Genomic DNA, 15463 nt, shown 5'->3' with positions numbered 1-15463 from the left:
GCATTTCAGACTTTTTTTGTGTGTCAAATTCACTTAGATTTCCACAGTTCAGTAACTTACCAAAAATGTTGCTTCAATTCACCAGGCCCTGCTCGTAATATCTCACCCACTGTAGAGTAGCTAAGGCAGTAAGCTGTGATTTTTCTCTCTGTATGAGCTGTTCCTGTGTTATTATTGTGAAGTCCAATGCTTTTTCCCTCTTTGAATGTCTCTTTCTCCTGCTCTGTCATTTGTATGTCCTGCCCACAAGTGCATTGGCTCAAATGGGGTGAGTAGCAGAAGGGGGAAGCTCTACCTATTGGCTCTCTGCTTTAGTCTGTCAATGCTATTGCAAGCTGTTTGCTAGCACTGTTACTTTTTTTACCGAATGTTCTAATCTTTGCGAATTCACATTTCTTGACATTTCATGAGGTATTTACCGCACAAGCCACTACTTTACCTCACTAGTCAGTACTTTTACATTTCAGTGCAATAACAAGCTTAGTGAATTGGTGTTAAAGAGAATCTGTATTGTTAAAATCGCACAAAAGTAAACATACCAGTGCATTAGGGGACATCTCCTATTCCCCTCTGTCACAATTTCGCTGCTCCCCGCCGCATTAAAAGTGGTTAAAAACAGTTTTAAAAAGTTTGTTTATAAACAAACAAAATGGCCACCAAAACAGGAATTAGGTTGATGTACAGTATGTCCACACATAGAAAATACATCCATACACAAGCAGGCTGTATACAGCCTTCCTTTTTAATCTCAAGAGATCATTTGTGTGTTTTTTTCCCCCTGCAGCTATCTTCCACTGAAGTGTCAGGCTGTTTCTTCCTGCAGAGTGCAGACAGCTCTGCCTGTATGCAATTCCTCAGTATGTGAAAGCCCAGCCAGCTCAGAGGAGGATTTATCCAGCTTGTAAAAGATAATAGAGCAGAGAGAAGCTGCACTAATCTAAATAACACACAGGCAGTGTGCAGAGAGGGGCCTGGAGGGGGGAGATGTATCACAGAACCACAACACTGAAGAACATGGCAGCCTTCCAGACACAGGCCGACAAGTCTGACAAGAGAGAGATACGTTGATTTATTACAGAGATGGTGATAGTAGAACGTGCTGCAGTAAGCCAAAACACATTAGAATAGATTTTGGAACTTGTAGGTTGGAAGAAAACCGGATGAAATTTTTGTTACGGAGTCTCTTTAAGCAAGATGTTAGGAAACATCATCTGTTTTCTGCATTACTGACACTAATTGAGTCTGTGAGGGAATATTGAAGCCTATAGCACATTTAGTTTCAGCAAACATAGAGAAGTTGCTCACTTCTACAGCCAAAGAAGTACACCATAAAAGCAAATTTAACCCTAGGCTTGCAAGTACTCAAGGCCAATTTATGTTTCACATTTTTTTATTTCTTGTTACATTTCCTTGCTACTAATTAGTACTGCTGTAATATGAATTTATGGCCACTTGCTAGTAGTGGGCAGTGTGAGACAATAGCAGGGGACTTCTGCTTTCAGTTTCTATGTCCTCTGCTAGCAGAGAGACATCAAAGCATTCCAAGAATTTACAGCACAACAAGTTCTGCTGGCTGAGGTCAAAATGCAGTGCACTATCTCAAAGGAGATAATTTGTTTAAGGCTGCTAAAAAGTTAAAGGAAGAATATCATTAATATCATAACATTACTTTGCAGTGCCTTTGGCTATTTCATTTGTGATTGACCTTTGAATTCTTACCTGAGTGTCTGTAAAGAGGAAAACCATGTCCTTGTCTTCCACCCCAGCCATCTTGTAGAGCTTCCTAAGATCTTCATGAAAGGAGTCATAGTTGTATCCACGACTGAGCTCTATTTGAAAACATTTATAGCCACATATATGAGCTGCAAGTCTAGTCAGAGATTGTTTTCCAGTTCCACCAACTCCAACTAGAAGTGCATTTCCTCTTTCCTGGCGGATCATGCGTGCAATCCTGTGTTTAAATAGAAAAAAAAATAACTTTTTCTAGATAGTCAGTCAACATTAGAACAATGGTAGTGAAAAAAAAAAAGAAATAGAACAATTGTAGTTAACCTGTCCTGGACCGATGTAGTTAAAATCTACATCCTGCTGCTGGCTGTCAGTCTCTAACAGAACGTAGATTTCAACTATTTGCCTTCACACACTCACAACATTCTCGTTGCTCCTGTCACTCTGGCACCACTGCAGTGTATTTGCTCAGTTAGTGACAGCTGAGCTACGTAAACCAGTCAGCAGTCAATAGGCGCCTGACCACATGATTACTAAGATGATAAGTGAAGTAAAGCATGTTATAATAATTGCATAATGGAAATAGTTGTGAAATGCACAATGTCAAAAGCTGGATCTTTTTGTAATATTTATGGTTAATTAATTAATGGTGTATGGTTAGTTAATTAATTAATTGGAAAACATGTTTTTGCAAAAATAAAGTTTATATTAAAAAAATCAGATCATTTTGCCGATCGCAAAAGCACTGCAATTAGCATGTAAATAGCTGTGCTGTTTTTCCACACACGATTCCTTTTCCCAAATAGTAATAGACCATAATACCCGACGGATCACAATTGCGGCAAAATTTCAGTAGAAAGTAATGTGATCACAACACAGCATGATTACACTTGGGATCGCATTTCCTGGTGTAAAAGGGCCTTTATGGTCATGACTATAAAATGCTCAGTAGTAGTCACAATTCAAATATGCCCTTTGCTGTAATGATTTCCCTTTAACCCACCTTGCGGTAATCCCGAACATAGTTCGAGGTAAGAATTTGATGCTAGGAGCGGTAACCATGAGCTATGCTCAGGGTAGCTAAAAACATAGCCCTGCATCTGACCTGGGTCCCGCTCGGTGATCTGTGCTGCAGTGCGGGACTCCAGGACTCTTCTGCCGGCCACCGGGATTCCCATCTCCTCTCTGCTTCCTCCTGGATCCCAGCGGGCTGGCGGCCAAATTGCAGTGGTGCGGCAGTACGGGGTGCGGTATGATGTCATCGGTGGGGCGGGACTTATATTTAAAGTGGATCTGTACTCTTGCACAGGACAGAAGGAGAACAGAGAGAAAAGCACCCGGTATGTATATAGGGAGTTTAGCCTGTCTAATTCCCCATCATCTGTGCCTAATCACAAAATTGTGTGCCTGAACTCCTGCACAGAAGGAAGGAAAACATAGAAATTCAACCTGTATGTATTTATAGAGTTTAGTCTGTCCCCCTCATCTGTGACTAATCACAGGTTGTGATCAGAAAGTGGATCTGAACTCTTGCACAGGACAGAAGGAAAACATAGAGAAATGCACCCTGTATGTATGTAGAGAGTTTAGCCTGTCTAATTCCCCCTCATTAGTCTATAATCACAAGTTGTAATTTGATCTCTCCCCTGTGTCACCTGACTGCCATGGCAGGGATGGCAGATAAGCTCATTTGAAAGCACAGGATGTGAACAATATAGCCATTTGGTTTCACTGGCAGTATAGTCAGGTTAGTACACAATAGTCTAGCAGCTATTTGTCTGTCATCATTCAAACTCAGTTGAAGTGATTTAGTAAAGGATGTGTGCAGTGAAGAGCTCTGTTCTCTCAAAATATCCAATCTGGGGGACAGAAACAATAATAATAATAAAAAATAGGCACACATGGACGCAGAGTAAAAGTTCAATGCTTTTTATCACATTCAACAGAGAGAGCTCTGTTGGTGGGCAGAAAGGGGGGGAAATCACTTGTGTGCTGAGTTGTGAGGCCCTGCAGGCCTTAAAGCTACAGTAGCGTATCTTGTTAAAAAATGGCCTGGTCTTTAGGGGGTTTAAGCCCGTGGTCCTTAAAGAGACACTGAAGCGAAAAAAAAACTATGATATTATGATTTGTATGTGTAGTACAGCTAAGAAATAAAACATTAAGATCAGATACATCAGTCTAATTGTTTCCAGTACAGGAAGAGTTAAGAAACTCCAGTTGTTATCTCTATACAAAAAGCCATTATCTCTAAGACTTTCAAAGTAGTGGAGAGGGCTGTTTTCTGACTTTTATTATCTCAACTGTTAGTTAACTATTTACTTTTCCTCTGGCAGAGGAGAGGTCATTAGTTCACAGACTGCTCTGAAATAATAATTTTGAATGCTGAGTGTTGTGTAATTTGCACATATTAGAGAATGATGCAATGTTAGAAAAAACACTATATACCTGAAAATAAAAATATGAGAATATTTTCTTTGCTGCTAATCTTCTAGTAATTATTCATAGTACACAACCAATTCATTATATTATATATAATTTTATTCGCTTCAGTGTCTCTTTAAGTGGTTAAGACCAAAAGTAAAGAGGAAGTAGAAAATAAAAGTGATAAACAGGTGTACCACCTTCAGTTAATTTTCTCCTCGTCTTTTGTCATTCTACCCCCACAGCAATATAACCGGTATTAGAAACTAAAAGAAATCCTAGCTACAGTAAAATTGTGGATCACAAACACAGTCAGAAGCTGCAACTGGCAGACCTCCTTTTCATGATGTCTGCTGCCAAGATCTATGCCCCCCCTTCCCCCATTCAAAACAAAGGGAAAAGGAATGCAAGTTAGACCATCACTATGCCCTTCCCCTGCATCCTTGAAGGCCTGGTTGATAAAAGGCAGGTTAGTTATACAAACCTTGCCGGAATACATACACAAAGCAGAAAGGGCTATAGCCGTGTTGCTATACAGACATTGTAAGTTATTTAGGGATTTGTTTAATGATTTATAACATGTTATTTTATTGCTAGGAGTAGAAGAAGGGAGGAGGGAAGGAATGTAGCTGAAGTTAGACACAGACTTTAAGATATTTTTAAACTGAACATCACAACTTCTTTTATCTCTGGGCCTGTACCTGGACACATGCTCTACCGCATCTTGGAAGAACACCAGTTTGACATCCTTGGCATTGGTCATATTGTAGTCATCTAGATAGTCCTGTAGTACTGATCGAATCTTCTCCATGTCAGTCAGGTCTTCATAAACTCTTTCAGCTTTATCAGCTCCAACCTAAAACCAGAGTTTGCATGACAAGAGTTCAAGAGTCTCATCAAGTGCAGAAGCTTGAAATCATTGGGAATGTCAGCATCAGCAAGAAGACTGTCTGAGATTTGCTAAGCTTTGCCATTTTGTGTCAGTTCAGCTGTGTAATATTATGGACTGGTGTCATATCTCTCCCTCACAATAATGCTCTAAATCTGAACTGATATACTGTACACATTTATTATATATAATACCAGAATATGTATTATGTCAGAATACCAAGTTTAATTTAGTATTATCTTAAGTTTTAATAAGGCAGTTCAAAGAGAAATGATGCTGGATAATGCACAGCACTGAATTAGATGTTTTCCTTCATCAAACAAAGTATCTGTAGACATAACATCAAAAGTTGTTTAAGTAATGACTAACTGTACAAGATTTCTTTGCAAGTTTTTGAAACTTTGTTATTTACATGCATTTCATTTGTGCAATTCCAAAATGTTTGAGTGTCCAGTTTTTTACTATATGCAGCTCAGTTTGGAATAATGTGAACAACATTTGTGGATGAGCAAAGAACTGCACAACTGCAATGACAATTTGAGGAACATGGGGGCATTCGGTATCATAGCAACACTCTAGACTTGCATCACTAGAGACACATGTTTAAATCTCAGCCACACCACTATATTGAAGAAGCTTGTATGCTTTCTCTTTGGCTGGTTTTACACCTTTGATTTTTGTGTTACGCTGTGATGCAATGCTCCTGCCGCATACCACAGCAATGCAAAAAAAGACGATCGTATGACCCTACAGCAGAGTGCGCCAACTTATGTGCATAGCACCACCCACCATTCCATGACGTACTCCCTTTAGTTCTGCCAGGTGATCAGTACGGATTGTTCCTTAATGAGAGTTCTATGCACAGAGGGAGAGGATACTGCTTGCTTGGCAGTCGGAAAAAGTCATTATTTCCCACAATGCAACGAGGTTCACAGACAGAAAACTGTCAGGACCATGGTCATGACATCACACTGTGGGAGGGGTTTCACCACAATATCAGCCATACAGACCCCCCGATGATCTATTCGAGAAAAGGAAAAGATTTCTCATAGGAAAGAGTGTATCAGCTACTGATTGGAATGAAGTTCAATCCTTGGTTAACGTTCCCCTTTAATTTCAGCCATGACTCAGTAGGCTATTGGAACTTAATTATTTTCAAATGGCGGAGAAGAGAAATGAAAGTGTGTTCAGGGTAAAAAACAGCATCTGTGCATTCATAAAACACTTTTTGCATGATATAAGAGTGGATGATTATGCATAGATCCCCTACAGGGTTACTTTAAGTACTTAGTTATCACTGCAAACATGGGAATAAACATATAATCATTTCCCATTATTAGTCATTCCCAAAAGAACAGCATGTATTTTAGTGGGATTTAATCAGACCATTATAAAGATGATATGCTCAGCTTAACACAGTTTCCTTCTGTGAGTATTAAAAAAGAGCAAATTGCTCTTATGTATGACATACATTACTGGGTGAGTCAGTCCCCCTAGACACATGAAATGAGTAGCTTGGCATAGCTGACAATTGTGTCATAGTACTACAAAGACATGACCCAAAAACCTGTCATGCTGTCACTGCAGGGTGTCTGCAAACATATGTGCTGTATCTAAGAAACAGGCATGATGGATGTCTGTTTTTTTGTAGCAGAAGTAATCCGTGTATGGCTGGGAGGTCTTCACACATGAGTGCTGTCTATGTTTACCTTTATAAAATCTCCAAAAATAATGGGCTTTGTAACAAAGTATTCTGGCTCAATTTGGACTCCAAAATGTTTACCTGGAATAAAAAAACAGAATGGCAGATAAATGTATTATGCGAATGTTCTACACAACATACAAGCAACATACAAGCTTAATAAGCACGGTATCAAAAGAGCCCTTTCTGTTCTCTATCCTAACAAATCAGCCACCAATATAATTTATTTTCCAAAGCAGATCTGGAAAGTAATAATACCTTTGCCTTACCTTTTAAATAAAAATGTATTTAGATATTGTAAATTCCGATTAATGATTTAGATTTGCAATTCCGGTTTCGGATTTTCACTGGATTCTACCAACACAAGAAGAAAAACGGAGAAGAAAAACGCAGCATGCAGGAGTTTTTTAGGGTTTCCGATTTCTGCTTTTGATGCGATTTTATATGCGATTACGATTTTTGATGCAATTAAAAAAAGTCCTGCACTTGCATCAAAAATCAGAATTGCATGTAAAATCGCATCAAAATTGGAAATCTGAATCGCATATAGTGTACTGAGAATAATGCAATGAATAAAACTGCTTATTTCTTTACAATATTAATTCTAAATTATTTAGTCAGCGTTTGCCAATTGTAAAGTCTTTTCTCCCTCTGATTTACATTCTGAAATTTATCACAGCAGCTTTGCGGAATGTTCTTTTACTGAAAGTTCCCAGAATGCTCTCAGCATAGCTAAACAGCCTAGGCTTTGCAACACTGACAGGAAGGGGTTATTTACCAATATACAGCAATATACCTGTATATAAATATAGGAACTGTTTCTGATGCTGAAACCAGAAAAATTAACATAAAAATGGGTATCCTAAATCATGTACTGCATTCTACTACGGTGCCTATTTAGCGATGTGTGCAAATTAGTTATAAGAAGTGGTCAAAAAGCTTCATGCCAGCTACATCTAAACAGAAAATTAAAGTGGAAACTGAAAGAAAAATTCCCCATCCTCCCCAGAGACTCTTTTCTGGGACTAACCAGTCCACTTGGTTATATTAGGGACAGTTGCAAACAGAGAGTTAAGACATATAGTAATGTGAAACAATTACTGAGAGACAATAAATTAGATTTTAGTATTACTGGAGTTTTTCCAGCTTGAGAGGGACAGCAATTACAGAAAATCAGTTTAATAACTAAAATAAATTTACTTATGGAATGCATTACTTATTGACACAGTTAAATAACTGCCTCAAGAAGCTAGCCATCAATCACTCCCTGATTAGAAACCAATAGAAAAGTGATGATTGATGTGCCTTCTTGTCCCACTTGAACTCAATTAGATTTTAGGAGAAATACAGTAATAGTATCAATCAAACAGCTGCCACTACCACTAGTTTATAGCTTGCTTGTTACCGGGTGATCAGCTTCTGGTGTCCTTGGAATGTTGCTGTTATTGAAATTAATATTATCTTTGAAAACTACTTGTTACTGTCCACATGCAGCTATTCCAAAAATATTTTTTTTTTCTGTGAAAAATACAAATCTCACCATTACCATTCCATAGCAGAGCTTCACCTGCTCCCTAATGGTAATAGTTCAGGGAATGTAAACTTACAAGAAACAGCTGCATAACTTTCTGTTTGGGAAGATTAGATGTTAGATTTGATAAAAAAAAAAAAAAAACTCTAATGCAAATGTATAAGTTGGGCATTCTCAATTATTGTTTGATCATTTTGTTGAAGGAACATTGATCAGGTTAGGGTGCTATTTGATATATTGACCAGCTGGGAGTGCGTTGAGCCATGTACAGTAGCAGTAAATGAGGTAGAGTCAATTACACTTGTACTGCATCAGGCAGTACAAAGCTAGTGGTTACAGCCATGCAAGTGTTATTAGATCAGATCTGTGCTGAGTTCTGATCTAATACAATTACAAACAATTTTCTGGCAGATTTAACTGCCAGATCGATTATTTCCTACATGTCCGAGCTGAATTTTCGATCGATTTTCCGATCGATTTCCATATAAGTGAATGGAAATTGATCGGAAAAACAATTGGAAAATTGATCGAAATTCAGATCGGACATGTTGGAAATAATCAATCTGGCAGGTAAATCTGCCATAAAATTGTATGGAGTGTACCTAGCATAATATTGACAGGGGCAAGATGATAAACATATGATATCAGGTAGATATTGACCTACTAGTGTATGCCTGCCTTTAGCTAATTCCCTCGCAGCTTCGGCGGAACTAGTCGGACGGCGCAGGCAGCGCCCTCGCAGCCATTCCTGAGGCCTTTCATCTTCTTTATTAGGTGAGCCCTGCTCATTTCTCGCTCTCTTACTGCTACTCTTAATGTTTCACTTTTGCACCTTATGGGAATATTCCCTCTTCTATCTTACATTATCATTTTCCTTTACTCATATCACCCGTTTGCTCTATATTCACTTATTATCTCACAATATTATGCCTTTTGATTGTCATTTAGTAGTTGGTTATGCACAAGCACCTTATTATATTTAGTGGCAGCTAGAGATGGAGTATATACGTTGTTTACTATAGGTGTGTAGCCTTCCTTGGATTATCTCTGTGATATAGTGCCACATTTTTTTATGGCACTGTATTGATACACTTATATATATATTTATTTTATATTTGTTCTATAGTCTTCGCAGAGAATCCAGGTCAGGCTACATTCCGTTTTTATATTATATTATATATGTATGCAGGGTCTCGCCCATATTATTGTATTATCAGGGGTTCTGGCCCAGGTCTGGCTACCTTGTTTTTAATTGTTTTTAACTTGTAGTTGGCTCATTAATAAAGATTTTTTCAATTTCTCATACATCCAGCATCATTTGCTCATTTTGTTATTATTATATTCAGGGGGGATTCCTAGTTCTCTTGTTCTCTTTGATTACATATTGTTTTGGGTCGGCGACCCTTTACCCCCCTGCATAGCCTATTATGGCAATTAGAGTAACATTAGTTGCCTAGTGATGCTTGCTCGTCTTTTTTTGTCTCTGTAAAATGCCTTTAACTAATGAACAGGAACTCACTTGCCATCTCTGACATCATTGTATGGAAATATTGCTTATCTTCACTGTTGATTAGACGATCATGGAAGACTCTTTGACATTCATGGCAAAACAGTCTGAAGATCTGTGTCTGGTCTCGTACACTTCCTGGATCACACTGAAGAATACCTGTAAAAAAAAGTTAAGGTAATTGTATCTCTACTACAATATGTTAGTCATAGTCATTGATAAGCAAAACATATTTCACTTTGCTCATATTTTTGCAAACATGTGTCCCACTCTGTGTCACCTCTATTCCCCTGTGCCTTCAGTGTCCCCCTCTGTGCCACCTTTACCTCCACCATGTCCCTCTGTACCACCTCTTCCCCTTTCTGCTCCCCTTTGTGCCTCCTTATGTCCTAGTGATGATTATAATGTGCACTTATGCAAAATGTTGCAAAAACATTTGCAATTATGATTATACGCGATTATGATTTTGAAATTGAATTGAATTCATGTAATCGATTCAAACTTCCAGAGGGTCCCAGTGTTGGATCACAGGTTTGCTTTAAACGGTATAAAATGTGTATGCAGAACTCGGAACTTGCTATATAGTATATTGTACCACAGCAAAATCTCATTTTACCGAGTTTTTTGATTTTTTTCTGTGATTCACTTTGATTCACTTTCTGCAGAGGAAAGCTGAGAACCAGTGTTAATCAATTCACTTTTTCTTCTAAGTTTTCTCCTATGAATTAATTTTTAATTTACTGTTTAAAATAACTTTGTGTCCCTTTGCAAATGAAACAACACCAAAAGTAGGTGAAAACGTTCTGTCAAAAATAATCTGAGTATGTTCTTGCTTGATGGTAACTTAAAAGGCATTTTATTAATAAGGTGTGAAACTATCACCTATGAGAAAATTCAGGAGAAAAAGTTATTTGCATATGGGCCATAGTGTATTGTATAAGGGGCAATGGCCCGTATGCAATTAACTTTTTCTCCTAAGTTTTCTCCTTGTAGATAAGTTTTCATATTCAGTTTAAAATAACTATCAAAATTACTTTGAGAATTTTCTTGATTGCTGGGGAATTAAAAAGCATTTTATTGACAATGTATCAACATATCACCTAGGAGAAAACACAGGTGAAAACATTAAATGCATATGAGCCAATGGGTCTTATTCAATTAATGATTTCTCCTAGGAGACAATTTTTAAATTTTTTATCTTATCTTGAAAATAACTTTTTAGCATTTTGCAATTGAAAAAGTACCAAAAAGTAGGTGGAAAAATACTATCAAAATTATTTTGAGTATTTTTTTACTTGGTGGCTTACAATGCATTTTATTGATCATATTATATTATTGCATCATATTATATTATCGCCCATATGCAATTCAGTTTTTCTTCTCAGTGATATTTTCATACTTGCTTTTAAAACCATTAGCAAGCAAGAAAATATTCAAAATAATTTTGAAAGTCCTTCTTCAACTACTTTTTGGTACTTTTTCCATTGCAAAATGTGAAACGTTATTTTAAATAGAAAATTAAAATTATCTCCTAGGAGAAAACTCAAGAGAAAAAGTGAATTGCATATAGGCTAAGGAGTGAAAATATCACCTAGGAAAAAAAGTTAACTGAATAGGGGGCTCTTATCTACTGAAGTTCCCTTCAATCAAAATTCTCTTTAAAATGCTGAAGAACTAGACTCTCTCCCTTGTGTCCTGGACAGGATGTATGTATGCAATTCACAGAAACGTATTACCAAGTATGTTATGCTACTTCAGGGTACTGCTATTGAACATCACAGCCACTGAACTCTAAAATTTACAAATGGCTGTCTTCTCATTTATATGGCTAAGTAAAGCCCCCATATAGCAAGAGATGGGATATACCGGTAACAATCCTTTGGCGGCCTCTCAGTACCTAACTTACACAACTATAAAACTGCACAATTAACACTGATCCCTCCATAGATCTTAAATCAATTTGCCCCTCTCGGAGTCAATTTGAAATCTAGTTTCTTAGCACTCTATACCTTAAGAGCTCCTCTAGAGTTCCTCTAAACATTCAATGTTTACAAGATCAAAAACACATTCTACTTTCTATCACTTTCAATATAAGCAAAATACTTTATGGCTCAAACTAGGGAAGACATGAAGACATCACTAGATCATGCTTCAAAGGTTGGTGAATGATAAGACTACTATCATGCAAAGGCAGAAGAGTCTCAATCTTCCAACTGTAATATTAAATACTTAACGCAGGAAGAAATGAAGGCAAGACTAAATAAACTAAAAATAGACAAGGCACCTGGCCCGGATGGCATGCATCCTCGGGTCCTAAGGGAATAAAGTTCAGTTATATATAAACCCCTTTATCTTATCTTTTGTGACTCTCTTTCAACTGGCAGAGTCCCAGTGGTTTGGCATACAGCCCACGTTTTCCCATTATTTAAGAAGGGCAAAAAATCTGATCCAGGAAATTATAGACCTGTAAGCTTAACATCAGTTGTATTCAAACTATTTGAGGGGTTACTGAGAGATACTATACATGACTTCATAGTAGAAAACAATCTTATTTCTCAGCATCAACATGGGTTTACTAAAGGTCCTGTTTGACAAACATGCTCAGCTTTTATGAGGTAGTGAACGCTAATGTGGATATTGGGAATGCTGTAGATGATACTTGGACTTTGCAAAGGCCTTCAACACTGTTCCCCACAAAAGTCTGGTGCAAAAGTTGAAGATGCAAGGACTGGGGAAGAGTCTGTGTGCATGGATAGGGAACTGGCTAATGGACAGAAAACAAAGAGTTGTGGTCAATGGATCATACTCAAAATGGGAGACTGTTAGCAGTGGGGTTCCACAGGGGTCTGTACTGGGTCCAGTGTTCTTCAATTTATTTATTAATGACCTAGTAGATTCAGTAGTGAGCAATGTTGCTATTTTTGCAGATGATACAAAATTGTGCAGAATCATCAACTCTCAGGAAGAAAGGGACATATTGCAACAGGATCTGGATAGGATGGCTTTATGGGCACATAAATGGCAGATGAAATTCGATGTTGAAAAATGTAAAGTTATGCATTTTGGTTGTACCAATGGTCTAGCATCATACAAAATAAATAGGATACAGTTGGGGACATCAAACTTGGAGAAGGACTTAGGAGTATTCATCGACAACAAGTTAAATAATCGCACTCAATGCCAAGCCGCAGCAGCTAAAGCTAACAAAATTTTGGGATGCATTAAAAGGGAAATAAAAACTTGAGATGCTAGCATAATATTGCCCCTGTTTAACTCTCTAGTAAGGCCACATCTGGAATATGGAATTCAGTTCTGGGCACCACATTACAGGAAAGATATTGCAGTTTTAGAGCAGATGCAGAGACGAGCAACAAAATTGATACGTGGGATGGAAAGTCTCCCTTACCAAGAAAGGTTAGATAAACTGGGTTTATTTAGTCTAGAGAAAAGACGCCTTAGAGGGGATCTAATTAACATGTAAAAATACATCAGAGGGCAATATACAAGCTTGGCGGAAGAGCTTTTTGTCCCTAGGCCTTATCAAAGGACTAGAGGACATGATCTGCGCATGGAGGAAAAACGTTTTAGCCATTTATTTAGGAAAGGGTTCTTTACAGTAAGAGTAATTAAGATGTGGAATGTATTGCCACAGGAAGTAGTTATGGCAAACTCTATACCTGCATTTAAAGGGGGCTTAGATGCTTTCCTTGCGTTGAAAGACATCCATGGCTATAAATACTAGGTAATGCCTAATGATGTTGATCCAGGGATTTTATCTAATTGCCATCTGGAGTCGGGAAGGTTTTTTTTCCCTTTTGGGGCTAACTGGACCATGCCTTGTAAGGGTTTTTCGCCTTCCTCTGGATCAACAGGGATATGTGAGGGAGCAGGCTGGTGTTGTACTTTATTCTCTGGTTGAACTCGATGGACGTATGTCTTTTTTCAACCCAAATAACTATGTAACTATATAACTATAATCTCATACCTATATTCACAAATAACCATCAGATCCCTTACAGAGAGCAAGATTTACTAAGGCTTAGAAAGGGATCTTGGCCCCCACATCTCTCAAATCAGAAGGTTACATTGTGCTAATACCTTTATGAGGGGCAATTTACATTATTTCATTCTAGAAAGCAATATTAAGATTCTATATAAAGCCCAGTTAACTACACTATCATTACAGAAACATTTTCCTATCCTATCCATCCTCCTTAGAAGGTGTAATCAGATCTTATTTCCTTAGGTGGTGGAAATGTCATCACATCTCAGTATTCTGGAATTAAGCAAGTAGACTAATATCTCATGTAATGCGAAGAGCCTTTCAAAACAAAGCCTCTGTGCTGCTATTACATAATACGCCCCTACACACTGCATGATTCACTATATAGCTTCCTAATCCATAATATACTAACATATGAAAGATAGCTATAAACGGTGGTAGACTGCCTTAGTTCAAGAAAACTTTGTGGTCTCTATAGATCTCTTATGCCAGCAATCAAGGCCTCTGCTATCTCATTTATTTTAAATAACATTTCCTACAAATTAGCATCCAATTATCTTAGATAATTTGTAACAAACAACCTATCCACCATTCTCAAGATATCTCCCCTTTAGTTATTCTGAAACTGTTATTAACGTTGCTTATGTAAAATAGTCCAGTTACACATTCATAACTCAGAACCCCTGCAATGAGTATTTCATTAGGATCATTATTTTCTAGAGTTATTTTTTTCCTTTAAATCAATAAAACATTTTGAAAAAAAAAAAAAAAAAAAAGAACTTTCACACTGTGCAAATATAATCAAGAGGAATGTTTGATCAAAATGTACAATTTTTAAAGACAGTATAAGCTAACCTTTGCCAAAATTGCTAGATTAAGTTAGAGTTGTATTAACTGCTCATAAATTCTAAGATTAGTTTATATGTTATTTTTCCTTTTCTAGAATTCTCTTTTGTTAATTTTTCTTCTTTGTACATTATACACCATGGCCCATATGCAATTCCACTTTTCTCCTATGTTTTCTCCTAGGAGATTATTTTTCATCTTCTATTTAAAATAATTTTCCAGCACTTTTCAACTAAATAAGTACTGAGACGTAATTGCAAAAGTACAAAATTATGTTGAGTATTTTCTTGCTTGCTGGTGGCTTAACCACTTCACCACTGAGGGGTTTTACCCCCTGACCACCAGAGCAATTTTCACCTTTCAGCGCTCCTTCCATTCATTCGTCTATAACTTTATCATTACTTATCGCAATGAAATGAACTATATCTTGTTTTTTCCGCCACCAATTAGGCTTTCTTTAGGTGGGACATTATGCCAAGAATTATTTTTTTCTAAATGTGTTTTAATGGGAAAATAGGAAAAATGTGGGGAAAAAAAAAATTATTTTTCAGTTTTCGGCCATTATAGTTTTTAAATAATGCATGCTACTGTAATTAAAACCCATGAAATTTATGTGCCCTTTTGTCCCGGTTATAAAACCGTTTAAATTATGTCCCTATCACAATGTTTGGCGCCAATATTTCATTTGGAAATAAAGGTGCATTTTTTTCAGTTTTGCGTCCATCCCTAATTACAAGCCCATAGTTTATAAAGTAACAGTGTTATACACTCTTGACTTAAATATTTAAAAAGTTCAGTCCCTAAGGTAACTAATTATGTATTTTTTTTAATTGTAA

At 37.2% G+C, this 15463-nt stretch overlaps 1 protein-coding gene across 1 annotated transcript in view; it reads right to left on the bottom strand.

Annotated features, from left to right (window-relative positions):
* The window catches only part of DNAH6 (dynein axonemal heavy chain 6), a 443662-nt gene that overhangs the window by 205674 nt on the left and 222525 nt on the right, over positions 1–15463 (bottom strand). Inside the window, exons 44-47 of the mRNA XM_068233571.1 lie at positions 9791–9937; positions 6748–6821; positions 4851–5005; positions 1720–1951 (exon numbers count right to left, since the gene is read on the bottom strand). Of these exons, the coding sequence (XP_068089672.1) occupies positions 1720–1951; positions 4851–5005; positions 6748–6821; positions 9791–9937 (608 nt within the window). The remainder of the gene's footprint in view (positions 1–1719; positions 1952–4850; positions 5006–6747; positions 6822–9790; positions 9938–15463) is intronic.

The sequence above is a fragment of the Hyperolius riggenbachi genome, chromosome 1 (genome assembly GCF_040937935.1).
Source record: "Hyperolius riggenbachi isolate aHypRig1 chromosome 1, aHypRig1.pri, whole genome shotgun sequence".
In the NCBI taxonomy this organism is placed as follows: Eukaryota; Metazoa; Chordata; class Amphibia; order Anura; family Hyperoliidae; genus Hyperolius; species Hyperolius riggenbachi.
This window is presented reverse-complemented; position numbering and strand designations above follow the sequence as displayed.